At 60.6% G+C, this 22962-nt stretch overlaps 13 protein-coding genes across 14 annotated transcripts in view; 7 read left to right on the top strand and 6 right to left on the bottom strand.

Annotated features, from left to right (window-relative positions):
• Positions 1–93: 93 nt before the first annotated feature.
• On the bottom strand, positions 94–1361 carry SDRG_05381. Of its 2 annotated transcripts, none has more exons than XM_008611094.1 (8): positions 1248–1361; positions 1171–1207; positions 1062–1120; positions 941–1009; positions 758–899; positions 633–714; positions 455–582; positions 94–410 (listed from the first exon to the last, which is right to left on the bottom strand). In XM_008611094.1, the coding sequence occupies exons 1-8, from the start codon at positions 1335–1337 to the stop codon at positions 172–174; spliced, it is 846 nt and encodes a 281-aa protein (XP_008609316.1). In that variant the 5' UTR covers positions 1338–1361; the 3' UTR covers positions 94–171. The 2 variants fall into 2 exon arrangements, with proteins under 2 accessions (XP_008609316.1, XP_008609317.1); XM_008611095.1 differs by having other exon boundaries at positions 947–1009.
• A 348-nt stretch (positions 1362–1709) lies between these two features.
• Positions 1710–2968, top strand: SDRG_05380 (hypothetical protein). Its single transcript, XM_008611093.1, has 2 exons — positions 1710–2299; positions 2347–2968. Exons 1-2 carry the CDS (start codon positions 1763–1765, stop codon positions 2917–2919), a joined length of 1110 nt encoding a protein of 369 aa, XP_008609315.1. The 5' UTR covers positions 1710–1762; the 3' UTR covers positions 2920–2968.
• Positions 2969–3300: 332 nt separating this feature from the next.
• SDRG_05379 (hypothetical protein) lies at positions 3301–4047 on the top strand (the record flags this gene model as incomplete). Its single annotated transcript, XM_008611092.1, has 1 exon — positions 3301–4047. The coding sequence occupies one exon, from the start codon at positions 3301–3303 to the stop codon at positions 4045–4047; it is 747 nt and encodes a 248-aa protein (XP_008609314.1).
• Positions 4048–4068: 21 nt separating this feature from the next.
• Positions 4069–6759, bottom strand: SDRG_05378 (hypothetical protein). The gene is made up of 4 exons (XM_008611091.1): positions 6171–6759; positions 5864–6124; positions 4866–5815; positions 4069–4817 (listed from the first exon to the last, which is right to left on the bottom strand). The coding sequence occupies exons 1-4, from the start codon at positions 6732–6734 to the stop codon at positions 4115–4117; spliced, it is 2478 nt and encodes an 825-aa protein (XP_008609313.1). The 5' UTR covers positions 6735–6759; the 3' UTR covers positions 4069–4114.
• Positions 6760–6920: 161 nt separating this feature from the next.
• Positions 6921–8833, bottom strand: SDRG_05377 (hypothetical protein). Its single transcript, XM_008611090.1, has one exon. It carries the CDS (start codon positions 8732–8734, stop codon positions 7019–7021), a length of 1716 nt encoding a protein of 571 aa, XP_008609312.1. The 5' UTR covers positions 8735–8833; the 3' UTR covers positions 6921–7018.
• A 533-nt stretch (positions 8834–9366) lies between these two features.
• Positions 9367–12784, top strand: SDRG_05376 (hypothetical protein). Its single transcript, XM_008611089.1, has 6 exons — positions 9367–9583; positions 9630–11082; positions 11129–11960; positions 12005–12176; positions 12221–12465; positions 12506–12784. Exons 1-6 carry the CDS (start codon positions 9385–9387, stop codon positions 12746–12748), a joined length of 3144 nt encoding a protein of 1047 aa, XP_008609311.1. The 5' UTR covers positions 9367–9384; the 3' UTR covers positions 12749–12784.
• Positions 12755–15210, bottom strand: SDRG_05375 (hypothetical protein). Its single transcript, XM_008611088.1, has 9 exons — positions 14651–15210; positions 14559–14603; positions 14291–14510; positions 13981–14243; positions 13651–13935; positions 13518–13600; positions 13153–13469; positions 13001–13103; positions 12755–12955 (listed from the first exon to the last, which is right to left on the bottom strand). The coding sequence occupies exons 1-9, from the start codon at positions 15177–15179 to the stop codon at positions 12866–12868; spliced, it is 1935 nt and encodes a 644-aa protein (XP_008609310.1). The 5' UTR covers positions 15180–15210; the 3' UTR covers positions 12755–12865.
• Positions 15211–15938: 728 nt separating this feature from the next.
• On the top strand, positions 15939–17485 carry SDRG_05374 (hypothetical protein). The gene has a single exon (XM_008611087.1). It carries the CDS (start codon positions 15982–15984, stop codon positions 17458–17460), a length of 1479 nt encoding a protein of 492 aa, XP_008609309.1. The 5' UTR covers positions 15939–15981; the 3' UTR covers positions 17461–17485.
• On the bottom strand, positions 17395–18521 carry SDRG_05373 (hypothetical protein). Its single transcript, XM_008611086.1, has 6 exons — positions 18438–18521; positions 18280–18392; positions 17896–18241; positions 17767–17835; positions 17650–17721; positions 17395–17604 (listed from the first exon to the last, which is right to left on the bottom strand). Exons 1-6 carry the CDS (start codon positions 18490–18492, stop codon positions 17504–17506), a joined length of 756 nt encoding a protein of 251 aa, XP_008609308.1. The 5' UTR covers positions 18493–18521; the 3' UTR covers positions 17395–17503.
• A 303-nt stretch (positions 18522–18824) lies between these two features.
• SDRG_05372 (50S ribosomal protein L11) lies at positions 18825–19388 on the top strand. The gene has a single exon (XM_008611085.1). It carries the CDS (start codon positions 18873–18875, stop codon positions 19305–19307), a length of 435 nt encoding a protein of 144 aa, XP_008609307.1. The 5' UTR covers positions 18825–18872; the 3' UTR covers positions 19308–19388.
• A 407-nt stretch (positions 19389–19795) lies between these two features.
• On the top strand, positions 19796–20248 carry SDRG_05371 (hypothetical protein; the record flags this gene model as incomplete). Its single annotated transcript, XM_008611084.1, has 1 exon — positions 19796–20248. One exon carries the CDS (start codon positions 19796–19798, stop codon positions 20246–20248), a length of 453 nt encoding a protein of 150 aa, XP_008609306.1.
• SDRG_05370 (hypothetical protein) lies at positions 20051–21568 on the bottom strand. The gene is made up of 2 exons (XM_008611083.1): positions 21136–21568; positions 20051–21091 (listed from the first exon to the last, which is right to left on the bottom strand). The coding sequence occupies exons 1-2, from the start codon at positions 21475–21477 to the stop codon at positions 20324–20326; spliced, it is 1110 nt and encodes a 369-aa protein (XP_008609305.1). The 5' UTR covers positions 21478–21568; the 3' UTR covers positions 20051–20323.
• A 447-nt stretch (positions 21569–22015) lies between these two features.
• The window catches only part of SDRG_05369 (16S rRNA (-N6/-N6)-dimethyltransferase), a gene marked incomplete at both ends in the record, with an annotated part of 2242 nt that continues 1295 nt past the window's right edge, over positions 22016–22962 (top strand). The window contains 2 exons of the mRNA XM_008611082.1: positions 22016–22687; positions 22732–22868. Of these exons, the coding sequence (XP_008609304.1) occupies positions 22016–22687; positions 22732–22868 (809 nt within the window). The remainder of the gene's footprint in view (positions 22688–22731; positions 22869–22962) is intronic.

Below are 22962 nucleotides of genomic sequence, written 5' to 3'. Positions count from 1 at the left end.
GCTACGTGAATGTAAAAGCTATCGGTGACTCTGCGTTCTGGCGCTCTCCTGCCCGTATTCTTGCCGTTGACGGCCTCTACTCACACCAACCACTGCATGTCAACCACGTTGGGGGAATCTAGGTCGATATTGCGCTATCTTTCAAAAGAGTGTAAACTCTAAAGACGTGGGTTATGCACGCATCGCGTGTTTGGCTGTCGTCTCCCTCGCGTGCTTGCAATACGTCTTGTAGTCGGTGTGGAAGAGGTGAAGACAGTCGAGACCAAAGCTGCGAACGGTCGTGCCTGCGTAGCGTAATCCTTGGAGCTCCAGCCGCGCTTCGGCGCTGTTGTACATTGGTTCCATGAGCGAGGGGTCGGGTGCGAGAAGGAGCGCTTGAATGCGCTCGATGAGGTCGCGACTGCGCCAATCTACGTTCGTCTACTCAGAGCTCATGTATCGCAAAAGCGCCAACCTGGGTTCCACAGCTGTGTGAGGCACTCGGCCGACGCGGAGCCGTCGACAAGCACAATAAAGTTTACGTGATACACGCGCGTGAGGAGGCGCACGGACGGCGCCTCGTATGGGTACTCGTGCCCAAACCTAGCAGCGCGCTCTTGGTACATCGCAACATGAATACGCAAACGGCAAACTCAAAGTGAAATGTGAAGCGACCACCGGCGTACGGCGACGTCTCTGGCCCCGCAATGTGCACGTGCCATTGCCGCATGTCCTCTTTCTCCACTGTTTCAATCTTTCAACTTTACCAAGTACGTACTTGGGAACGGTACAATGACGCAGCCTGGAATCGGTGCCGCCACGGTCGCCGTGTACTCGCGTCGAATCTCGAACGCTTGTTTCGCCAGCTGCATGAACCGCCCGAGCTTGTTGGCTTTGCCGCGGCGGAGGTTGCTCATCATCTACGCCCACTTCGAGTGTACTCTAGAAACAAGAAGAGTACCCGCACAAACTCTGTGAATTCGATCTGCCCCGAGTTGTTGTCGTCGACGGCTGCAATGAGCTGCTGCAGCTAGTACATCGTATATGAATGAGGCGCCAGGCGTACGTCGGCCACGCGGCACCTCGGTGCGCTCCATGTGCACGTTCATCGACGCCATCATCGTCGAGAGCTCGTTGACATCTAGCTTGCATCTTCAGTGCTCAGCTGCGTGACAATGCAAGGGACCCGACCGATGCCGCCGTCCCCACTCGTGTCAAACGCCTTAAACTACCCGAATGGAGATGCTTAGCGAACGTATTACCCGTACCTGGTCCAAGAACTCTGCGAGTTCGTGCGTCGAGAATTCGCGCTTCAAGCTCTCGGGTACGTAGTAGAGGTCAGTCCCAGCAGCAGCCATGGACGACAGGCGCTGGAAAGACTTCAACGCAAAAATAGCCTTTGCATACGGTTATACGTCCGTTCTTGACGTTAAACGATCAAGTTAGAGACGTTAAACACTATACACCCATGTCTCTGTAGCTGCTTCGGGACGTAGAGGCCACGAGCCTGCCTCCCGCGCATGCTCCAGGGCACTGCACGTCGGTTGAAGCCTCTGCGAACCCGCCAACCTGACTTTCTCGACGGGAGATTAATGCAATACAGAGGTCTTTACCGCGTTTACAAGGAATTAACGGAAGTTAACGCAGCATAACCTTGTCTATATCTCAAACAATAATATCCCATGCATTAAAATAATCAGGATCTCATACAAAAAGCAAGTGCAATTTAATTCGCGCAACACCACGTTCCATCGTTCGTGCCCAGCGGTGCTACAGCGAGGAAATGGGCGGTGACAAGCGATCGGCGCCGGACGCCGAGACGACGGCCTTGGCCAAGCGCGCGCGCCCGGATGAGAACCAGACCTTCCCGCGCAGCTCGGCCATCGTGCCCGTGGACGCCAAGGTCGTGACCATCAGCGCCAAGACCGACAGCAGCCAGCGGACGTCCGACCTCCTCGCGCCCACGATGCTTCTCTCGGGCCATAGCGCCGCCGTGTACTCGATGGCCTTTAGCCCCAACGGCAAGAGCGCGGCCTCGGCGTCGTTTGACAAGTCGATCTTTCTCTGGAACGTCTACGGCGAATGCACCAACTACAACGTCTTGAGCGGCCACAAGAACGCGGTGCTCCAGGTGCAATGGTCGTACGACGGCAGCATGCTCGTGTCGGCCTCGGCGGACAAGACCGTTGGCCTCTGGGACGCCGAGACGGGCCGCCGCCTTAAGAACTACAAGACCCACACGGCCATTGTCAACAGTGTCTGCCCCGTCGCCAAGGGTCCGCAGCTCCTTGTCAGTGGCAGCGACGACCGTACGATCAAGGTCATCTCATTAACCGCATGCAATGGCAGGTACTGATTTGCGTCTAGATTTGGGATACGCGGCTCAAGCGCGAAGTCGCCACGATCGAAGAGCGATTCCAGGTCACGGCGGTCTGCTTTGGCGCCGACTCGAGCCAAGTCTTTTCGGGCGGCGTCGACGGGCTTGTCAAGCAGTGGGACATGCGCAAGGCCGACGCCGGGCCCGTCGACATTCTCACAGGCCACAGCGAGATCATTACGAGCTTGCAGATGAGTCCGGACAGCAACTTTGTGCTCTCGAACGCCATGGACAGCACGCTGCGCAAGTGGGACGTGCGTCCGTTCTGCGAAGGCGCGCGCTGCAAGATGATCTACTACGGCGCCAAGCACAGCAACGACCGCAACTTGATTCGCGCGAATTGGAGCCCCGACATGCGCTACGTCGGCAGCGGCAGCGCCGATCGCCACGTGTACATTTGGGACACGGAGACGGGCGAGCTGCGGTACCACCTCCCGGGGCACTCTGGCAGCGTCAACGAAGTCGCGTTCCACCCGAACCCGAGCGAGCCGATCGTCGGCTCGTGCAGTAGCGACAAGACCATGTACTTTGGCGAGCTCCTCGACAGCTACGTCGCGGCCTAGGCTTCGAACCCCGATATCTCCCGGCTTCTTTATAGTTTCTATTGCTCGATCTTGAGTTCTTGTTCGCATAAAGCAGGCAGTCCTGCGAGAAGGAATTTGGCTGCGTGCATACGACGATAACGCCCGTCAAAAAAGAACAGACGCCTTTGCGCGCCGCCGAGATCCTGCACCGCAGCCGTGCATTCCCTGGCGTGGAGCCTGCTGCAGTGCTTGCTTTGCCACGAGATATCGTCGTCCACAGCGGCTTGGACCTTGGAAGAGAGGCAACGTGATTACGTGGCAGATCCGTGGGCAAGGACGGTGAGCGGCCGACCAATCAGCAGATAGCATGTTTGGCGTTTCCACGTTGCTATGTTCAGTTCCCAAGATAGCTCGACGAGGATGGTGTTTGTATCGCTGGACGGCTGCGCCGATGCACCGAGCGCCGTCGCCGACAGCGCGCCCAACGAGCACGTGGTCGCGGTGCGCGTGACGCCGGGGTCGCCGCCCAAGCCCGTCAAGAGCATCTCGCCCGTCAAGACGCTCGACGACGAGTTCGTCGTCTTTGTCTCGGACCGCGCGACGACCGACCGCTGGGCATTGCGCAAGACGTACCACCAGGTCGCCGACTTGCACTGTAGCATCAAGGGGTGTGTCAGCGCCAGCACGTGTCGGCGCTTTGCGTGCTGTGGCCCACTGCGGCGCGTCGCCAAGGCCCGCATGCCCCGTCAAGCGCGGCGCATCTGCTTTCGCTTCGAGGCGACGCAAATGACCTTGGATGCCAAGGCCGCGCAGCGCACGATTGGCGTCGAAGAGTACTTGAACGAAACGATCCAGGCCACGAACGGCCGCGACGCCGAGTGCCCGAGCCTCGACGCGGCCCGGACCGCCCTCGACGCCTTCCTCGAGGTCGCGCGCCGACGCGAAGCCAAAGCGTCGGCGACCATCGAAGCGCTTCTCCACGGTCTCCGCATCACGGACGCCGTCTCGGTGCACATCGAGTGCTCCGTGTGCTTGACGAGCTTCCGCGACGACGCCAACGCCGTCCAGCTGCCGTGCCTTCATGTGTTCCACGCGCCGTGCGCCGAGCAGTGGCTCGCAAAGAGCACGACGTGTCCCGTCTGTCGGCAGCCCGTGACCTCGTCGTGACCACAGGGTCGTTTTGAGCGTAGTTACCACCAACTGTTTCATTTCACTGGGTCTATTGGGTTATGATCTATCGTTTGATGGCCTTCTTCTTGACGCCGCTACTCTCATCGTGTGGCGTGCTCGCGTCGTCCTCGTAGTACGACGTGCCGTACGCCAGGAAGAACTCGTGCATCGGCGGCACCTCCTTCCACGTCACCACGTACAGCTGGTCGAGCACGATCTTGGAGTCGGGTTTGGTCGGGTCCACGATGCAGCCAGGACACAGAATCGAGTTGTTGTAGAACCCAGAGGCGTCCCAGTAGACGTCTTCCGGGTACTCGTACACGCGGTCGTTGGGGAACCCGCCCATGGAGCCCTCGGCGTCGACGAGGCCGTCGTACTCGACGAGCCGATGGCCATACTGCTCGACGAATCGGTCGACTTCCTTGACCTCGCCGTTGACGACGACAAAGGTCTCGCCGACCTCGCCACAGCGCGCGACCTTGTTGAGGCCGTCGTGGTGCATCTCTTCCGAGATGCGCCGACTCCCAAAGATGCATACGACTGAGAAGGCCGGCCACGGGTGCTTGGAGAGGTTGAACATGCCGCGCCCCGAGTTGGGAATGCCCGAAATGGCCATGCCCATGGTACCGTTGATGTTGGACTCTGTGCGCTGGATGTCCTTGAGCTTGACCTTTGTAAACTTGAGCGGCGGCGGCTTCGGAATGGACGCCTTGAGCGCGGCGAGCTCTTCGTCCGTGAGCTCGGGCGGCGTCTCTTTGACCAAGTGCCTGCATCGATGGCCATAAGAACTGAGCGATACACAACGATGAACGTACAGTTGCTTGGCCTCGGTCTTGGCGCTGCGCTTGTACGCCTCGTGGATCGTCGACTTCATGCGCGGCGACCACCACTTGCCCTTGCTCGACGTCTTGATCTGCTTGGCAAAGTGAAACGTAATGAGTCGCGACACGTTGAGCGCCTTGCCGTCCTTGGCGGCGGCCACGGCCGTGCGTGCGACCGTGAGGAGCCGGTCGTCGACGAGGTCGTCCAGTGCCGTGTTGGCGCGCTCGCTGAGCGTCCAAACGACGCCGAGAAGCCGCTTGAGTTCACTCAAGTCGACATCGCCGGGGGCTTCGACGACCGCGACGAGTTTGTTAAAGTCGGGGTTTTGCGAGTAGAGCGTGTGGTTGCAGCGCTTGAGGTAGCTCATGACGTACGCGTTGAGGTTGTCGCACGGCATGCGCGCCTCGAGCTTGCGCCAGAGCTCGTCGACGAGGCACGCGTCACTGTGGAAGATCGACTTGGTCGCTTCCGCGTCAAAGTCCCATGTGCACACGAGCGCCTCTTGCATGACCTCGCCGGACGTGCGCATCTGCTCGGGCTCGACCGAATTGTGGTGCGTGTCGATGAGTTGCTTGAAGTTCTTCTTGACGTACCGGTGCAGAAACTGGTCGGTCCAGTACCGCCGGTTGCTCGAGTCGTTCTCGAGCGCGTTCGCAGGCAGGAACTTGGCGTACGCTTCGTTGAGCGTCAAGACGTGGTCGATCTCATAGAGCTCGTCTTCGTTGGCGCGCGAGAGGTAGATCTCCCAGGCGCCCGGCGTGATGTTGTGCTTGCGCATGAGCTCGGCGACCTGCGGCGACGCGGACGACGGGAGGTCGCTGATGGGCGACGACGACGCCGTCGAGTTGGCGAGCGCGTCGAACGGCAGGTCCAGCGCCATGGTCGGGCGCTCAAACGGGATGTGCCACTTTTGCCACAAGACGAGGATTTCGCGCACGACGGTCTAGGGCGTCATGAGCCTTTGCAGTCGAATGGAGCTTATGCAGCCTACCAGGTCCTTCCAATCGTCGTCCATGAGATCGAGGAGTTTGTAGAGCACCTTCTCGGAGGCGAGGACGAGCGGGGACGAGGCGAGGCGGCTGTTGCCGTGCTCGTCGTTCGTGCCGCCACGCACCTTGCGAAACACTTCGTGCGCAAGGAAGATGACGTTCAACTTGCCTTTCGTGTGCTCGAGCGCTTCGGTCGCCGCCAAGATCCTTCGCCAAATGCTGTCAAAGCCATGCTCTTGCTTGAGGATGAAGCGCATGCAAATCTAAGCATTAGCATCGTCAGCACATGGACAGTCGGTCCTTGCGTACCTCGATCGCCGACTTGGTTTCGGGAAGGCGCTCAAGGAGCATGTCGAGCTCGAGCAGCGGGTCGTTCAACGACGTCGAGAGCGTCTTGGCCTTGACCGCCGCCTCCGCGAGGCTCTGTTTCTTCTGCAATAGCTTGTCTTCGATCTCCTTGTTGATCTCTTTGCTGATGACGCCAATGACCACGCCGTCGTCGTCGCGGCAGAGCGACTCGACGCTCGCGCCCGTCCGCTTCAAGCGCTGGAGGCTCTTGAGCTGGTGCAGATCCACGGGCGCGACGAGGTGCAGCGTGAAGATGTACTTGGCGTACGGGAAGCTCACGCAGAGCGCCATGCGCTTGCGCTTGAGGTACGCCAAGAGCTCGCTCGCGTCCTTGGACGCGAACTTGCAGAAGAAGCTCGTGCCGGGCACCGCGCTGTACTTGGTCTTCGTGCTCACGCTGAGCTTCTTGGGAAAGTCCTTCAGATAGTGGCGCTTCTCCGCGGGGAGCTTCCCCACGAGGCTCACCGAGACGCCTTGGAACTTGACCTCGACGCGCCACACGTCGGCCGCCATGGACCCGCTCATGATCGCGCAATAAAAATAAATGTTCAAAACCCACACTGGCCAGCAGCCTTTGCCCTGTGTGCGGACCATACTGTATCGCAAACAGGGAATGTCCCCGCCCCAACGAGGGCAAGTAACGTTGGGCGCCCTTTGGACGTGCATACCTGCGTACAAGGTCGCGGGTGGGCGGGAAACGAAGAGTTGTGATTGTCATTGTTTGTGGTCTGCATGTTTATATTGTATATATATTTATATTATCTATAGTCGGTTTAGAGTTGGCAGACAGGTTTGGTGTTGTTGTACAGTTAGTAGTCGTACGCGGGCGTCGACCACTGCGGCGGCGTCGGGAGGTGGTTGAGGCTGTCGCGGCGCGCCGGCAGCGTCACGCGGCGCTTGGCCATCTCGTCCTTGACCATGTAGCGGTACGTGGACGGCGGCGGTGGCGGCGGCGTCGGGTGCATGTGGTGGTGGTGGTGGTGGTGCGGCGCTTGCTGCTGGTACTGCAGCTGGTACTCGAGCGTGCTGCCTTGCAGTAGCATCGTCGCGTCCATAGCGCCCCACTCGATCGTGTTGCTCTCGACCGTGCGGAGGTCGGCCTCGCCGTGCGCGAACCGGCACTCGTCCGTCGAGTAGTTGCAGCAGCCCTTGAGGAAGTAGTAGCACAGCTCCGTCTTGTAGTTTTGGAGGCGCGGCGCGGGGTTGGGCAGCGGCAATGGCGCCACGTTGACAACGCTCTGGGATGGCGGCTCGCGAAACACCAAGTCGCTCTCGCCGTGCGCGAGGAGGCACTCGCGTCGCGCCTTCGGGCACTGGCCCTCAAGGTACAGTGGGCACAGGCGCGTCTTGTAGACCGGCGTGGTCGCCGCCGGCACCTTGGCGCTGACCGCCGTCGCGTTGTTCGCGGCGCTAACGTTCGGGTTGCGGACGAGGTCCGACTCGCCGTGCGCAAACGAGCACGTCCGCCGGGTCTTGTTGCACTTGCCTTGGAGGTAGTACATGCACATCTCGGTCTTCCAGTTGCTGCTCGCAGCGCGAAACTCGGGCTTGGCCGCCGGCAGCGGCGCCACACTGGGCTTGAGCGACGCGTGGTGCTTTAAAAGGTAATCCATGGTCTTGGCAACCTCGCCGTTGCTCGCGCGCAGAGCGTCCTGGAGGTCGTCGAGGCTGATGCCATCGAAAAGCTCCTGAAGCATACTGAGCGTACTGTTGTTGCTGCTCGCGCTGCTGTCGTCGCTGTCCACCGAGTCATCGTTAGAGCTGTTGCTCGTCGTGCGCCGGCTGCTCAAGGACGACCGGTCCTTCGCCTCGGCGTCGGGCTTGGCGCCGTCGAGCGAAAACGCGTCGGCCGTCGGCAACTTGGTGAGCAGTGCCGAATGCATCGTCGCGGCCGTCGCCGGCATGACGCACGGCGAGTCCAAGAGCGAGGACGGGAGGAACTGGCCCATGTTGCTGTTGCGCAACGACGTCGAGAGCGGCGACGGCGACGCCTGCGGGTCTTGCTCCGCATCGTCGTCATCGTCAGTGACGGGCGTGGCCGAGTAGAAGCGAAACCCAAGGAGTCCCGGCGCGGTGGGCGGTTTGGTCTCAAACGGCTTGGGTGGCGAGTCCCACGGGTCGGCGGCGCTGGTGGCCGCCGACGCGTCGACGCTCGGGCGGCCCTGTTCGTCCTTCAGTCCTGCATTCACTGCCGGTGCGGGCGGTGCGACGCGGTCCTTTTGCAGTTCGAACGCCACTGTCCGTTCGCGCACGAGCTCCTGCTTGAGCTTCTTGATCAAGAGTGACTGCAGTGCCACCTTCTCGTCGGCCGCCGCCTTGGCAGCTTCGGCAGCGGCCAATCGAGTCTCCACGTCGGACGGTACATTGCAGTCAACGGCGCAGTCGCGACCGTAGGCCATCACGACGCGGCGGAGCGCCTCCTGCACACTCTCGCCGATCGCGTCGACGATGTCGACGACTGCGACATGTCGGCTCGGGTTTTGCACCGAGAGCGCGTCTTGGTTGGCGACGGGCGTAAACGTCATTTTCGGCTCTACGACGACGTCCAAGCGCGTACGACTGATCTTCGTCCGGCACGACGGCTGAAAGGAAGATGATGACCGCGCACGCGGTGTCACCGAGCAAACCTCTCGAAATTAATATCCGCGCCCACAAGGCCACGCGACGAGCCAATCCGAACGCGCCATTGCACCAGCCTGCGCAATTTGAATGGCAGCCAGGCGCCATCCGGATAAGAATATGACAATGTGATGAGCTGCGCGTGTCTAGCAGCCGACCCGCGATCACGCCATCATCCAGCGACGCCGTGGCGATGATTCGTCGCATCTCGACTTGACCCGGAAGAAGGAGCGCTCCACGTACTCGCTGATCCCGAGACTCGCAACTACTCGAGGTGCCACCTAGTAACGTCCGTCGGACCAGGGTTGGGGCTCGGCGCTGTAGACCGATTCCTGCGGGCTGCTACGGGATGCTTATTCTCGCGGCGCAATGTGCTGTTGCCTTGCATGTTGAGGGAGGACCCTCTCGCCAATTGATTCTCGGTGGTCTCGGGAGTGCTGTCGCTCGCAAGTGCCAGCGCTGAGGCTGCAAGCACACGCACCGCGACCGCTCAAGATCGAGATCGCATCCGGATATTCCGTCCTGCCGGATACTGTGTGCACATTTTGGGCACAAGATGAAGTCGTCCTTGCGCGGGTACACGTCCAAGGTGGTCCATGACCTGCTCTGGGCCATGGCGAGCCCTCACCTGCTGTCCGAGGAGCTGGGCGTCTTGCCTGCGTCCATGTCCGACGACGTCCTTGCGCAGCCGTCGACGCTCGCATGGCTAGCGGCCCTGGACGCCGACCCAGCGCCGCTCGTGGCCTTTCTCTTCCGTACGACGATGCATGCAACTTCATTGATCGACACGCGTCTAAGTAGAGAAGCGCCGGGACGCCAACTCGCTTGCCCTTGGCGTCTACTATGCCGGCCTCCTCGAGTACTGGCTGCGCTTTTGCCCATCGTGGCGCGTCGAGCGCCTCGCGGTCGGGCAGCAGCTCGTGTGCAACGAGAAGCATGCGATGCAGACGGTCGGACAGCTCAAGTTTGTGTTTCGCCAAGAAGGTGCGCAGCCGATGCACTGGGAAGCGTCCATCAAGTACTTTCTGCTCTGCCACGGGCCGCCATACCAGCTCGAACACTTTGTCGGGCCGCACTTGGGCGAGAACCTCGCGTGGCGAGCGATCGAAATCGAGCGCAAGCTGAGCATGAGCAAGGGCGAGGCCGTGCGTCGCTGGATGGCGTCGCACTTTGAGCTCCCAGAAGCATCCATGGCGCCCACCTCGTACATGGTGCTAAAAGGCGCGCTCTTCTATCCGCTCACGACGCTCGCATCGACCTTTGACGTGCAACGCATTCCGTTGTGCGAAGGTCTGGCTCTCGATCATCGGCGCGGGTGGTGGACGTCGGCGCCATCCTCCGACCTCCCGCGGACGACGTCGCCCAAGCACACCTTTGCCATCCTCCCCAAGATGCGCTGGCTCGCGCCCGTCGTCGCCTTCCGTGAGGGCGATGGGTCGCTGTACCTGCCAAGAGACGAACTCATGGGCCTCGATCGCGTCGACCTTCTCTCGGTGCAGCAGCTTCTTACGCATCTTGCTGCTCACTTTGACAAGTCGGAGAACGCTGTGCTTGTCGCCGAGGTCGATGCGTCTGGCGACGAAGTCTCGCGCGGGTTCGTGATGGATCCCAGTTTTGATCCGTCGCCGCTCATGGCCAACGCGCTCCAGTACAAGCGCCGGAAGTCCAAAGACGCTGCCGGTGGGCGCGAGTACGAGCAGCGCCGGGGCATGACGGGCGACGGCGTCCGGCTCAAGCACGACGTGCCGTCGGCCAAGAAGCGACAGCTGCATTTGCACGACCTTCCGTCGACGCCGGCCGAGCTGTTAATGGCGTTGCAAAGCCACCTGGTTGCGCATAGCTTTAGCTACGCAACAATCAAGGCGGTGCTCATGAGCTACTTGCAAGCTGCGGAATCCATGCCTTCCCGCCTCGTCGACTGCGTCATCGCGCTTGTCCAAGGCAGCGACGACTCAAAAGACACGCTACGCATGGGCCACTTGGTGCTCGAAGCCTACAGTGCGGTGCGGACGACCCACGAAGCGGCGTCGGCGTTGCGCCTCGAGACCTTTTTGCATGCACAGCTGGACTTGCGCGAGCGCTGGTGGTGCATTCGGCTGTGCGCCAAAGGGATGGGGCTGCTCGGCGCTTCTGCAGACCCGTCGAGTGTCCCGGTCGAGACGCTTCAACGTGCCGTGCACACCCTGGTGGCCGCCGCCCACCCGCGCTGGAACGCCGCTGCCGTGGACCTCTGCGCCTTGTATCGGCTGCCTCGGTACGTCTTCTGCACCATTGCTGTGCTGGGCGCTAATGCACGGTAGGACCGACGCGGCTGTCATAAACATTCTCAGCGCAATGCTGGAGCACGCCGACTACTTTAACGCGGAAGCCTTCTTTGACGCGCAAGTGGCGCTCGACAGCACTGGCGAGCGCACACCTCGGCTCGTCTCGTGCATTGCAACCTGCCATTCGCTGCCGACAAAGATTGCGCGGCGGTTTGGCGCTGGCCTCGCGCTCCTGTCGCCCCATCGACCCGACGAGGCGGCGTCCGAGATGCCACTTTTTGACGCTAAAGCGCACTGCGCTCTGCTCCAGCCCGCCGTCCACCGCGCTCTCGACGCTGTGCACTTGGTCGATACGCCGGACGCCTTCGGGGCGCTGCGTGAGCACCTCGAACGCCTCGTGCGCGACGGTTCCTACCACGTAATCGGCGTCGACTGCGAGTGGCGACCGCGCCAGCACGCCGACGAGACAGCCACCGATAACGAGCGTGTGCAGGTGCTGCAGCTCGCCGTCCCGGATGCCGTGTACATCCTGGACACCATGGCACTGGACGCAGCCGGTTCAAACAACGGGCTCTTGCTCATGGAAGAGCTCTGTTCGGTGCTCTTTGGCTCGCCGAGTCTGTTGCTCGTCGGGTTTTGCTTTGCGGGCGACGTGCAGAAGCTCCGAGCAACGTACGCAAGTGTGATGGACCGCGTCTGCCCGTACACGACCAACTGCCTCGAGCTGCGCAAGCTCGCGCTGCTTCGGCTCCCGACCGAGTCGGCAGCAGCGACGTGGGGCCTCGCGACCTATGCGAGCGTGTGCCTACATCTCACGATGGAGAAGGACCAGCAGTGCTCCGACTGGAGCGTGCGGCCATTGACGCTGGTTCGTAATATTTGTGATACGTTGCAGCGTTCATGCTGGTGTAGGCTCAAATCGAGTACGCAGCGCTGGACGCCGTCGCGGTGCGTCTCTTGGCGCTCTTCTTCCTCGCCGATGTGCTCACGCTGCGCAGCGAAAACCACCTCACGTCGGCGCCCGTGACCATGCCCGCGCGTCTTCTCCGTCGCCTCTTGATTCGCGAAGACCGCCGCGACCTCGGTACACAGACGATGGCCTGTCGCAGTGCTGACGTTGGTGTCTAGTTCCGTTTCTACAAGAGAGCAATGTTGTGACTGCCCTTACGGCGCTGCGCCTTGCGTTCACGGTCGTGGACGCCGCCTCGGTGCTCGAGAGAAGCGCGATCGTCAAGACGGTGGCTTTCGCCGTCACGTCGGAAGCCACTGCGTATGTCGCCGTCGTGTTGGAGCTTGAAAAGACCATCGATACGACGGCACTGGCCGACGCGCTGGGCGTCGACGCCGGCCACCTCGCGCTCGCGACCGACGCCGTACGTTCGCCCATATAAGCCTCCGTCTCATGGCGCGTAGGAACTACTGCATGTGTTTGGCTATCCGCGCGGCTGCATTGGCCCGCTGGGACTGCGCCAGCAGCGCCGCATTCGAGTCGTTTTGGACGCAAACGTGGCAGCGATGCCCACCATGTACTGTGGGGTCGGCGCACTGCGTCGTGTCGCAAGCCTTGCTCTCCAAGAGGTTCTCGCCCTCGACGGGACACCCGGCGTCGGCGCAGTGACGTACCTTGTCGTATGTCGTCCAACAGCAGCCACGTAGAAAATATACCGCAGTAATATCCATATTTCAACTTGATACAGTCGTGAGGGATGCTCCAAGAGCCTGCAAGTGGAAAGCTTGTGCGTCTATGTCGCCTGTTTATGTACAAGTTGTCGTCTACGAGAGCGACTCGAGGTCGTTGCCACCGCGCAAGACGACTTGGGTGAACACACTGTCGTGGTGCTGCGCGAGCTCCGTAAACGTGCCCTACGACGTCAGCATGAGCGCATGTACGATGCGTAGGGACGCTACCTCTTCGACGACGCGACCGCCCGAGATGACGGCAATGCGGTCCGCGCTGCGAATGCTCGAGAGGCGGTGCGAAATCAAGATGACAGTGCGGTCCATCTTGGCCCTACGCCGCGTCAACACCAGATAGCGCTGCGCAAAACAAGGGCACGTACTTGTCGATCGCGTCTTGGACGAGCCGTTCGCTCTCCTGGTCCAGCGCCGACGTGGCTTCGTCCATGAGCAGAATGCGCGGGTTCTTGACGAGCGCCCGCGCGATCGCGACGCGCTGCTTTTGGCCGCCCGAGAGCGACAAGCCCTTGCTGCCGACGTGCGTGTCGTACTGGTTGGGCAGCGACATGATAAAGTCGTGCGCATTTGCTTGCTTGGCCGCCTCGATGATGCGGTCGAGTGACACGTCGTCGTCGGCCGTCAAGCCATAAGCAATGTTTTCAGCAATCGTCGCGCCAAAGAGCGGCGGCTCTTGGCTCACCTACAAGAGAAAATGCGCGCACCGTTCTACAACGTAGGTGTGGCGTACTGTGCCAATGATGCTGCGGAGTGCGAGCGGGTCCATGTTGGCAACGTCGACGCCGTCAATCAAGATGCGGCCACCGCACCCCGCTAAGCGATCCAAGAGATGAGTCGACGACCTTTGGGGACATTGTGTCTACCGCCGTTGAGCTCGTAGAAGCGGGCGAGGAGCGCCATGACGGTGCTCTTGCCGCAGCCGCTCGGCCCGACGACCGCAAGCGTCTCGTGCGGCCGGACTGTGAGATTCAGCTTCTCGAAAATCTGGGCCTCGGGGCGCGCGGGATAGTGAAACGAGACATTTTGAAACTCAATGTTGCCTTGGAGGTTGGTCGGCAACGGCTCGGGCGACACCGCCGTAATCACCTGCGGCGCCCGGTCCACGAGCTCAAAGACACGCGTGGACGCGCCAATGCCCTTCATGATGTCTACAGTTTTTGCATGAGATACTACCCGTGTACGTGTGTATATACCTGAGTAGAAGGACGAGACGCCGGCAAACGAAAAGCCCACGTAGAGCGTGTACATCAAGAACGAGCTGAGCTCGCCGACCGTGAGTGCCTCCTCGGCGACCATGGAGCCGCCGTAGCCGAGCACCGCGAGCATGCTCATCTTGACGGAAAAGTCCACCGCGCCAAAGAACGTCGAGCTCGCGAGCGACCGCTTCTGCGCGAGGTTCAGAATGCCAGCAATTTTGGCTTCGTGCGCCGTCGTCTCGTGCTCCTCCTTGGCAAACCTAGGGTCCGCAGGATAAGATGAATAGGAAGCTGAGAGCGGCGGTACCAGCGCACAACGCGAATGTTGTTGAGGCGCTCTTCGGCGAGGTCGGTTGCATCGCTGAGCTGCTTCTGCACTTCGGCCGTGAGCTTCTTGACGTACCGGCCGTACGAGACAGCCCCCAGCGCCAGCGGCGGGACGATCGTCAGCATGACAAGGCCGAGCTTTGGGCACGTGACAAAGAGCATCGTGACGCTGCCAATGCCTTGGCCAATGCTGCGAAAGCCTATGTATTTCGCTTGGAAATCGGTCTAGATGAAGCAGTCGGACGTACCGCCCGAGACGTTGTCACTGAGCACCTTGCCGATAAGCGCGGTATCTACGGTTGTACGTGAGAAGACAAGATCATGTGCGGTCGTAACGAACCCGCGCTGAGGCGGTTGAGGAGCTCGCCGGTCTTGGTCTTGTCGAAGAACGTCATGTCTTGGCGCAAGATCGACGCGTACGTGTCTTGGCGCAGCTTGTTGGAGATGCGCTCGCCAATCATGTTCATCATGTTGATGCGCACGACGTTGGTCGCGGCGCCAACAAGGAAGAGACCGCCAAGCGCGGCCGAGACCGTCGGCAGCATCTCGACGCCGCCTGGTTGCGTCACGACGTCGATGATCTTGCCCATGCCGAACGGCACGGTCATCGTAATTGCGGTCGAGAGGCCGAGCGCAGAGAGCGAGATGGCGAGGTTCTTCTTCTCGGGCTCGTACAGTTGCATGAGCCGGCGAAACTCGGAGAGCTTGGACGCTGGCTTCGCCTCGGCCGGCGCCTCCTTCTCCGACGGCGCATGGAGCGATGAGTGGGCGCGGAAGAGCGCCGGAACAAGTCCTTGCCGGTCGCTGCGGGCGCGGTAGCGCAGAGCCACGGACGGGCGGACGCCGGACCGTAGGCGGAAGGACAGCATCACGATAACAATGGCCGAGCACGGTCGCCGCGTGGAATCAACCAATCAAAACGCGCGCACGCGTCACGGTTAGCTGAAACCGGTTGGCGTGCTGGACCGAATGGCACGTTCGAGATGCCACACGAAGTCTTTGCCAATCAAAACACTGTATGTCAAACAGAATTTAAGAAATGTCTCAAACAGAATGTTGTGGAGAGACACATTCTTGCAGCAACTAGCATTGAGAGCAGCCGCCACCAAAACGTTTCATGCTACTGCGCCTTCTCATTCGGTCATGACGTTTCGAGGGTCCCGGGTGCACCCAGTACTAGTACAGTGTGTCGAACCTAGATTTGGCGTCGCTATTCCGATTTGAAATCGTTGCAGCGAAGGCACCAGGTGGCGCAGACCAAGCTACATCCTGGTCCCGACGCCGCCGGTCTTCGCGAAGACGCCGCTTACGATGGGAGCTGTTGTTGGCTAGGCCACGGTTTCGAGCGACAAATCCGGGCCAGAGATCGACCGCGCTGAGTCCGACTAAGATAGATACAATGCAAGCTGATCAAGAAAGGAGTCGCACGGGCAAATAGCTGTGAGAAGCTACAGCTTCGCACACCTTTGCTCACGCGAGTTACTCGCGCCCCACCGCCGATCGTAAACGACACGAAATGATACACTATTATGCATGGCGCCAACGTGTTGCGCAAAATGCGATACACTATTTTCGTGATCTCGGCTAAGTGCGGAAACCGCTGACGTGTCGCAAGGTAAAGTCGGCGGCGCACTTGACGGGGCGAACGTTTTCAAAGCTAAACTTGCTGCCATGGGCGTGGTCGAGACGGTGCACAACATCCGGAGCCGCGTGCTCCTCGAGCTCTTGGCCGTGGGCCTCGAGGAGGAGCCGACGCCGCCCTTCCACCAGCCGACGCCTCTCGGCGCGACGCCGGCGCCGGCGCCCACCAAGATCCGCGTCTTGTCCATGAACGTGTGGGGCATCCCAGTCACGCCGTATTGCACCGAGCGCGCCCAAGCGATCGGTGCGATCCTCGAAGAGAAGGCCAAGGACTGGGACATTATCACGCTCCAAGAAGTCTGGCACCGGCGCGAGAAGCGCATTATCGTGCACGCGGCGCTGCGCGCGGGCTTTGCCTACTCGCACTACTTTCATCCGGCGGTGGGCTTTCCGCTGCCGATCGGCCACGACTCATTTGGCACGGGCCTCCTCGTGCTCTCCAAGTTTCGTCTCTCATCGGCCATGTACCACCCGTTCCTCTTGACGGGCCGGCCGTATGCGCTGCACGAAGCCGACTTTATCGCCAACAAGGGCGTCGGGATCCTCCGCGTCCACAGTCCGGACGGCGCCGAGATGGCCGATCTGTACGTGACACACCTCCTCGCCAACTACAACCACTTGGGTTCGCCAGGCCCCGGCGACTTGTACCTCTCGCACCGCGCGGCGCAGGCATACGAGCTCGCAACCTTTATCCAAGCGACGACGCGCAACGCGCTCATCATGGTCTGCGGCGACTTCAACTCGCCGGCCAACTCGCTCGTGCTCAAGATCGTCCGCGATCTTGTCGCGCTCCGCGATGCGTTCGCCGACAACCATAAGAACAAGGACTGCGAAGGGCTCACGTTCGGGACCGACGACAACGAGTTCTCGGCCGGTGAGTTTCCGATGCGGATGGACTACATCCTTTTCAAGTCACAGCGCTGGATGCTGCATGAGAGCAACGTGTACAAGGAGTTCTTCACCAACACCAAGGGCGACGAGCTCCCGCTGTCGGATCACTTTGGCGTCTTTGCCGAGTTTCGGCTCACGGCGCACGACGGCGACGACGAGAACAACAACAATGGCGCTCACGAGCATAGCGAAAAGGTCCCGGCCGGCGAACCGTCCGGGTTGCGCAACCGCAAGCAGCCACACGCTGTGTCGTCCGTGGCCTTGCCGGCAGCGACGCCGTCGACGGCAATTGCGTGTCTCAACGACATTCTCCGGGAGCTCGAGACGGGGAAGGCGCAGACGGTCGAAGCGCGCTTCACGCACTTGACGCGGGCCTTTGGGAGTCTCTTTGCCGTGCTGCTTGGCGGCATCGGCATGGTGCTGTACAGCCACACGCTCTCCAACGCCTTTTGGTACATGGGCTATGGGCTCCTGACGCTCCTCTTTGTCTTTGGCATCCTCGAGTACATCGTCTCGTTCTTCGTCCTCACGCTTGAAGTGTCGTCGTTCACGGAGTTTCTCAACCAGATCTTACTCCACCGCCATACGCTTCTGGAAGGCAGCGTTCAAGACGCGTAAGAAATACGAGATTTGCTAGACAAGACTATTTTGTGCACAAATTCTACGCGGAGGACTGCAGCCGCGCTTGGACCTGCGCCACGTCGTCCACAGACGAGATGCGCACGGCGGCGCGATGGCTCGCAAATTGAGCCGCGACGTCGTCTACAAGGCAGCGTTGAGCAGCGACATCGAATTTGGCCCGTCTACCGTAGGGGTCAATGGTCGTTGACGGCACATCGCTTCGCCGCCCGGGGGCCGTGTGCAGCTGATGGTGCAGCTCTAAGCAGATCATAAGGACACGATGGGCTCCTCTGTGCTACGAACCGCGCATGGTGCCGATCACGTCCCGAAGACCCGTCGCCGACGACACCATTTGATGGGTGAACGGTGCGACTACAAGCAAGAGGATGAGAACCGAGCCGTAAGTGCATGGCGACTCTAGCTTGGACCTACCGGTTTCCGACATGCCCTCTGTAAACTGCAGGCTGCGGCAGAGCTCGTCGACGTTGGTGACTTGCGCGTCGAGGGCGACCTGCGCGGCGTGCAATTGCTCCTGCTTCAAGGTCGCGGTTTGGATCTGCTGGCGGAGCTGGTGCAACTCGAGCTCGAGCGCACTCACGTCGGCCTCGCTCCACTGCGCTGCGTCCGTAAAGCTCGCGTCGACTTCGTGCTGGTACTTTTGCTGGATCTCGGCAATGTCGGCCGGCGCCACGAACACATTGCGGAGGATGTAGAGCTCAAACTTGTCAAAGTTCTTGGTGAACGACCGGCTCACGAGCTGCATGTACTCGCTCGTGCCCTACGCAAGGCTCAGCCGTGTAGCGAGAGGCGTCGTACGTTGTGGATCGACTGGGCCTCGGCGTTCGTGACCACCGTGCCCTTGGATTGCACGAGCTTGCGCTCCAGCTGCTGCGCGCCGTCTTCAATGTACGACTCGACAGACTTGAAGACTACGAAGAGGCTGTGGCGTCGCGCACCAAGCGAAGTGGGCGCACCGTCGTCCGTGAACTGCAGCCCGCGGCCGCTGAAGAAGTCGGGCGCGTCGGCCATCGTGCTGGCAACGCGGTTTTAAAATCGCAGTATTTCGTTTTTTAAAAATCCTGACATGCAACGTTCTTAAATAGTGTTAAATGATGGTCACGCCGCGTGTGTTAGCCTTTGAGGGCTCTCAAATGCAGCGCCGCCGAGTAATGCACTTTTGCGCTATAAGCGTGCGGGGTGTGCGCAGCGCTTTTGTCGGTCGGTCATTCCCTCGTGCGCGGACAGTATCGACTTGAAATGTACACTATATCCTGTTTTTGCACTGGCTGGGACGATTGATTGGCTGCATTGTTTGGATTTTGGCCAATGACGTGCATCTAGAAACGACCAATGACAGGCGGCGAAACCATTCCTTGGCCTGCCACGGTCCATTCATCAAGAAGAAAGCGATGTCTGCCGTCAAGGGTGTCGTCCGTCTCCGCGTCGCCGCCGGCAAGGCCGCACCGTCGCCTGCCATCGGTCAGGCCCTCGGTCCGCTCGGTGTCAACATGATGGAGTTCTGCCGCTCGTTCAACGACCGCACGGCGCACTTGACGCCCAGCATCCCGGTGCCCGTCCAGCTCACGGCCATGAACGACCGTACGTTCTCGTACACGATCAAGACGCCGCCGACGACGTGGTTCCTGAAGAAGGCGGCGCAGGTCACGAGCGGCTCGGAGCTCACGGGCCAGAAGGAGGTCGGCCAGGTTTCGCTTCGCCATATCTATGAGATCGCCAAGGTCAAGCAGCAGGACGAGCTGCTGGATTACATTGAGCTCGAGAGCTTGTGCAAAAACATCATCGGCTCGGCCAAGTCGATGGGCCTCCGCGTTGTAGACAAATAGATAGACAGCCAGCGACGCGTGCGATGTTCAACACGATCCTCTCGTTGGTTCCTTACTCGGTCGCCACCATCTTCATGACCATCGTGGCAAGAGCTGTAGTATGCCCGTCGTCAGCTGCACCAGCACGAGCTCATCGCGGCTACAGCACGCCAAGCTCGCCGTGTACACGGATGTGCCCTAGTACAGGCTAGCACCCTCTCCCAAGCCATCACTTGCGGAAGGACCCCGTCGTGGCCATGCAAGTCATCCCCGTCCAATGTGCCTCCGCAGCTAGCTGTCTGCCGTGGCTGTCGTCGACCGTGCACGTAGCAGGGCGGCCGTTTGCCGGTGCCAAATTCTTCGAAATGGCCAGTTCAGCTCGGATTTCGATCATTTTTATTCCGGCTTCATACAAACGCCAAGTTGCATTTCGAACGTGTGCTTTTAAATGACATCGTGGCTTTTCGGCGGCTTGCGACCGTCAAAAGAAGTTTTGCCAAGGACGCGCAATGATCTCGCTGGCGCATGTCAAGTCGAGCCAGGCCGAGGCCGAGAAGGCCGTGCTCGCCCGCAGGATAGCCTGGCCCGGCGGCAAGCTTGTCTCCAACAAGGAAGAGGCCCTGCGCAAGTTCTTGGAGCGGAAGAAGGCAATCGCCGAAGGGCGGTCGACGTCATCGTCCGCGTCGGCAAGCCCATCCAAGGCGTCGTCCCACGAAACGACATTCCACGTCAATGGTCGCAAGCGCACCGTAGGACACAAGGTGCAGCCGCATGGCCCGTCCAAGGCGCTGCACACGAAGAAGCGCGACTACAAGCACACGAAGAAGGACACGACAACGTTCAAGACCACCAACTTCAAGGCCGCCGCCTCCTCGAAAGGAAAGGCGCCCGCAAAGCCGCTGCCGACTGTGAGCAAGCTCTCCATGTCCCTCGACGACATTGTGCGCAAGTCGAGCAAGTGAAGCGAGCAGCATGCATGTCAATGTATTTCCTCGTGCCCTTCTTCTACCACGCGAACAAGTGTTGCACGCAAGAGGCTACTCGGCCTTGCCATCCGTGACCGTCACGTCGATGGTCCACGTCTTGATCTTGATACGGTTGAGCTCGAGCAGCGCTTCGACGAACGCGTTCCCGCCGTGCACCGCGTCGTCCATGAGCACGATGTTGCAGCGGCGCAAGGCAGGCGCGTGCTCGGCGCAGAGCGAGAGCAGCCAGCTCGGCGCCATGCGCACCATGGCCCTCGAGAAGCGCAGCACGGACGTGTACCGTGTGAGGTCCTTCCCAGACGGTGTCGGAAGCATTTGCAGCACGCGCAGCCGAGGCTCGTCATCCGACATCTCGTCGAGGAGCTGGCCCTTCCCGTGCTCCATCACATCTTGGGCCGTCGGAACGTTGGGCCACACGGAGACAATCGTGTCGGGGCCCCAGACGTCTGCCGCCGCCGCGGATGCGGCCTCGTGGTAGATGAGCACGACTTGGACGCCAGCGCTGCGGAATGAGTCGAGCGTCGAGCTCGGTGTGTGGCTTGACGGCGTCGCGATGCGGGCGCGGCCGACGCGCGAGAGGAAGAGGTGGAGAAACCGCGTGTGGCCTTCGGCATCGTGTGTATAAATATGGTTGATGTCGACGACAATGAGTTCTTGCGGGTGCGCGGCCAGGAAGGTCACGAGTTGGTCGATCATGCTCGTCGCCTCGAGGAAGCAGAGGCTGTGGCAGAGGTGGATGCTTCTCTCGTGGATCTGGAGCCGAATGTCGAGGTACCGAATGCCATGCAAAAGCTGGTGCAAGATCGAGACTCGCTGGCACTAGAGACGCCGTTCAAGCTGGGATGACCGCGGACTAGACATACCTTGGCCCAGCGCTTGACGACAAACGAGACGGGCGGCAGCCGAATGTACTTGGCCAAGTTGGCGTCGCAGTCGCCCGAGTGGCACTTCTCGTGGGCGCGCGAGGCGTACGAGCCCGAGTTGTGGCTGCCGGCGAGCGCGATGCGGTTGAGGGGCATGGCGAGGAGCGCCGGGTCCGCGTGCGTCATCCAGCGCGTGGCCTTCGTCGCAAGGACGTCGTCGGTCGCCTCCTGGCAGCGCTTGAAGGAGAAGACCATGAAGACAGAGAGGAGGAGGAGGTAGAGGCCGAGGTCAATCGAGGAATAGATGGCGACCGGCAGACCGCCCTCCTCTGCCAAGACCATCGCAGCGCTCCGGCTTCCAACTCGTTAGCGAGTTTCAGCCAATCAGAACGAAGAGGCTATTTGTCCCACCGCAGCCACGGCGATGCCACGTCGATGCCTAGAATGGTTTGCTGCTCGTTGTCCCAGCGGATCACGAGGGTCATCGCTTCGCCATTGCGCTCGCAGTCGCTGGGCGACGCAACGGGCAATGCTCCCCTCATGCAGTCCAGATGCTTTGCTTGGAAAGGACAGCTTCTTCCTGCCAAGTGTGGGCGTCCATCTCATGTCCAGATGCTGAACGGCGCCTGCAGCGAGAGACTTGACTGCGCTGTGATCGTGCTGGAGGTCGTCTCGGCTAGCGTACTGGAGGCTTCTCTTGCGGGCAGCGCTTGTGAGCTCAACGCGCCAAGATCGCATCATGGCGGTCAACGCTGCTATCGGATTGGTCCGTTTTCGAGCGCTTGATTGTGTTGGCCAATGAGCGCGCGGCGGACGTTGTTGGCATTTGGCCATTCAAATAACTCGAGCATCTTAGTGTGAATATTGCGCCTCCATCAAGATGCCGAAGGAGAAGAAGATGAAGCGCCGGCGCCAGGCGACGACGGCCGAGGCCGCGGGCTCGGGCCAGAACTCGCACGGGCGCACGCTCGCGACGCCCAACACGAGCTTGGGCCAGCATTTCCTCAAGAACCCGATGATCGCGTCCGAGATTGTCAACAAGGCGGCGATCCGCGGCACGGACATTTGCCTCGAAGTCGGTCCTGGTACGGGTAACATCACGGTCAAGCTCCTCGAGCAGGCCAAGAAGGTCATCGCTGTCGAATTCGACCCGCGCATGATTGCCGAGGTGCAGAAGCGTGTGCAGAACACGGAGCACGCCAACCACCTCCACATCATCCATGGCGATGCGATCAAGGTCCAGCTGCCGTTCTTCGACGTGTGCGTGGCCAACTTGCCGTACCAAATTTCGTCGCCGTTCGTCTTCAAGCTCCTCGCGCACCGCCCCATGTTCCGCTGCGCTGTCGTCATGTTCCAGGAGGAATTTGCGAAGCGGTTGAGCGCGCGCCCCGGTGACGAACTCTACTGCCGCCTCTCGGTCAACACGCAGCTCCTCGCCAAGGTTGACCAGCTAATCAAGGTCGGCCGCAACAACTTCCGCCCGCCGCCCAAGGTCGAGTCGCGCGTCGTGCGTATCGAGCCCAAGAACCCGCCGCCGCCCGTCAACTTTACGGTACTTTGGCTCCTCTTTCCATGTTGGATGCTCAGCGCGAATAGGAGTGGGATGGTATGGTCAAGATCATCTTCAACCGCAAGAACAAGACGCTGCACTCGTGCTTCACGACCAAGTCGGTTCTCAAGATCCTCGAAGACAACTACCGCACGTACTGCTCGCTCAACAGCTTGGTACTATGGTAGCCCATTCGCAGACGATTTCTTATGGTGAGCGTAGATGCCGGACCCGGCTTTTGACATCAAGACGCTCGTCGAGGCGACGCTCACGGAGAC

This window comes from Saprolegnia diclina (assembly GCF_000281045.1).
Source record: "Saprolegnia diclina VS20 unplaced genomic scaffold supercont1.14, whole genome shotgun sequence".
NCBI classification, from domain to species: domain Eukaryota; phylum Oomycota; class Saprolegniomycetes; order Saprolegniales; family Saprolegniaceae; genus Saprolegnia; species Saprolegnia diclina.
This window is presented reverse-complemented; position numbering and strand designations above follow the sequence as displayed.

Coding starts and splice junctions, on each gene's coding strand:
- SDRG_05381 (XM_008611094.1), bottom strand. CDS start 1,337: ATGGCTGCTGCTGGGACTGACCTCTACTACGTACCCGAGAGCTTGAAG. Junction 715..757: donor CGTCATTGTACCGTTCCCAA/GTACGTACTTGG, acceptor CAGTGGAGAAAG/AGGACATGCGGCAATGGCAC. Junction 583..632: donor CGCTTCACATTTCACTTTGA/GTTTGCCGTTTG, acceptor GCGCGCTGCTAG/GTTTGGGCACGAGTACCCAT.
- SDRG_05380 (XM_008611093.1), top strand. CDS start 1,763: ATGGGCGGTGACAAGCGATCGGCGCCGGACGCCGAGACGACGGCCTTG. Junction 2,300..2,346: donor GCGACGACCGTACGATCAAG/GTCATCTCATTA, acceptor ATTTGCGTCTAG/ATTTGGGATACGCGGCTCAA.
- SDRG_05378 (XM_008611091.1), bottom strand. CDS start 6,734: ATGAGCGGGTCCATGGCGGCCGACGTGTGGCGCGTCGAGGTCAAGTTC. Junction 6,125..6,170: donor AAACCAAGTCGGCGATCGAG/GTACGCAAGGAC, acceptor GCTAATGCTTAG/ATTTGCATGCGCTTCATCCT. Junction 5,816..5,863: donor ACGACGATTGGAAGGACCTG/GTAGGCTGCATA, acceptor ATGACGCCCTAG/ACCGTCGTGCGCGAAATCCT.
- SDRG_05377 (XM_008611090.1), bottom strand. CDS start 8,734: ATGACGTTTACGCCCGTCGCCAACCAAGACGCGCTCTCGGTGCAAAAC.
- SDRG_05376 (XM_008611089.1), top strand. CDS start 9,385: ATGAAGTCGTCCTTGCGCGGGTACACGTCCAAGGTGGTCCATGACCTG. Junction 9,584..9,629: donor GCTCGTGGCCTTTCTCTTCC/GTACGACGATGC, acceptor GCGTCTAAGTAG/AGAAGCGCCGGGACGCCAAC. Junction 11,961..12,004: donor GCGTGCGGCCATTGACGCTG/GTTCGTAATATT, acceptor ATGCTGGTGTAG/GCTCAAATCGAGTACGCAGC.
- SDRG_05375 (XM_008611088.1), bottom strand. CDS start 15,179: ATGCTGTCCTTCCGCCTACGGTCCGGCGTCCGCCCGTCCGTGGCTCTG. Junction 13,470..13,517: donor TCCGCAGCATCATTGGCACA/GTACGCCACACC, acceptor TTTCTCTTGTAG/GTGAGCCAAGAGCCGCCGCT. Junction 12,956..13,000: donor GCGGTCGCGTCGTCGAAGAG/GTAGCGTCCCTA, acceptor CTGACGTCGTAG/GGCACGTTTACGGAGCTCGC.
- SDRG_05374 (XM_008611087.1), top strand. CDS start 15,982: ATGGGCGTGGTCGAGACGGTGCACAACATCCGGAGCCGCGTGCTCCTC.
- SDRG_05373 (XM_008611086.1), bottom strand. CDS start 18,492: ATGGCCGACGCGCCCGACTTCTTCAGCGGCCGCGGGCTGCAGTTCACG. Junction 18,393..18,437: donor GCTGCAGTTCACGGACGACG/GTGCGCCCACTT, acceptor GCCTCTTCGTAG/TCTTCAAGTCTGTCGAGTCG. Junction 18,242..18,279: donor AGGCCCAGTCGATCCACAAC/GTACGACGCCTC, acceptor AGCCTTGCGTAG/GGCACGAGCGAGTACATGCA.
- SDRG_05372 (XM_008611085.1), top strand. CDS start 18,873: ATGTCTGCCGTCAAGGGTGTCGTCCGTCTCCGCGTCGCCGCCGGCAAG.
- SDRG_05370 (XM_008611083.1), bottom strand. CDS start 21,477: ATGGTCTTGGCAGAGGAGGGCGGTCTGCCGGTCGCCATCTATTCCTCG. Junction 21,092..21,135: donor TCGTCAAGCGCTGGGCCAAG/GTATGTCTAGTC, acceptor CGGCGTCTCTAG/TGCCAGCGAGTCTCGATCTT.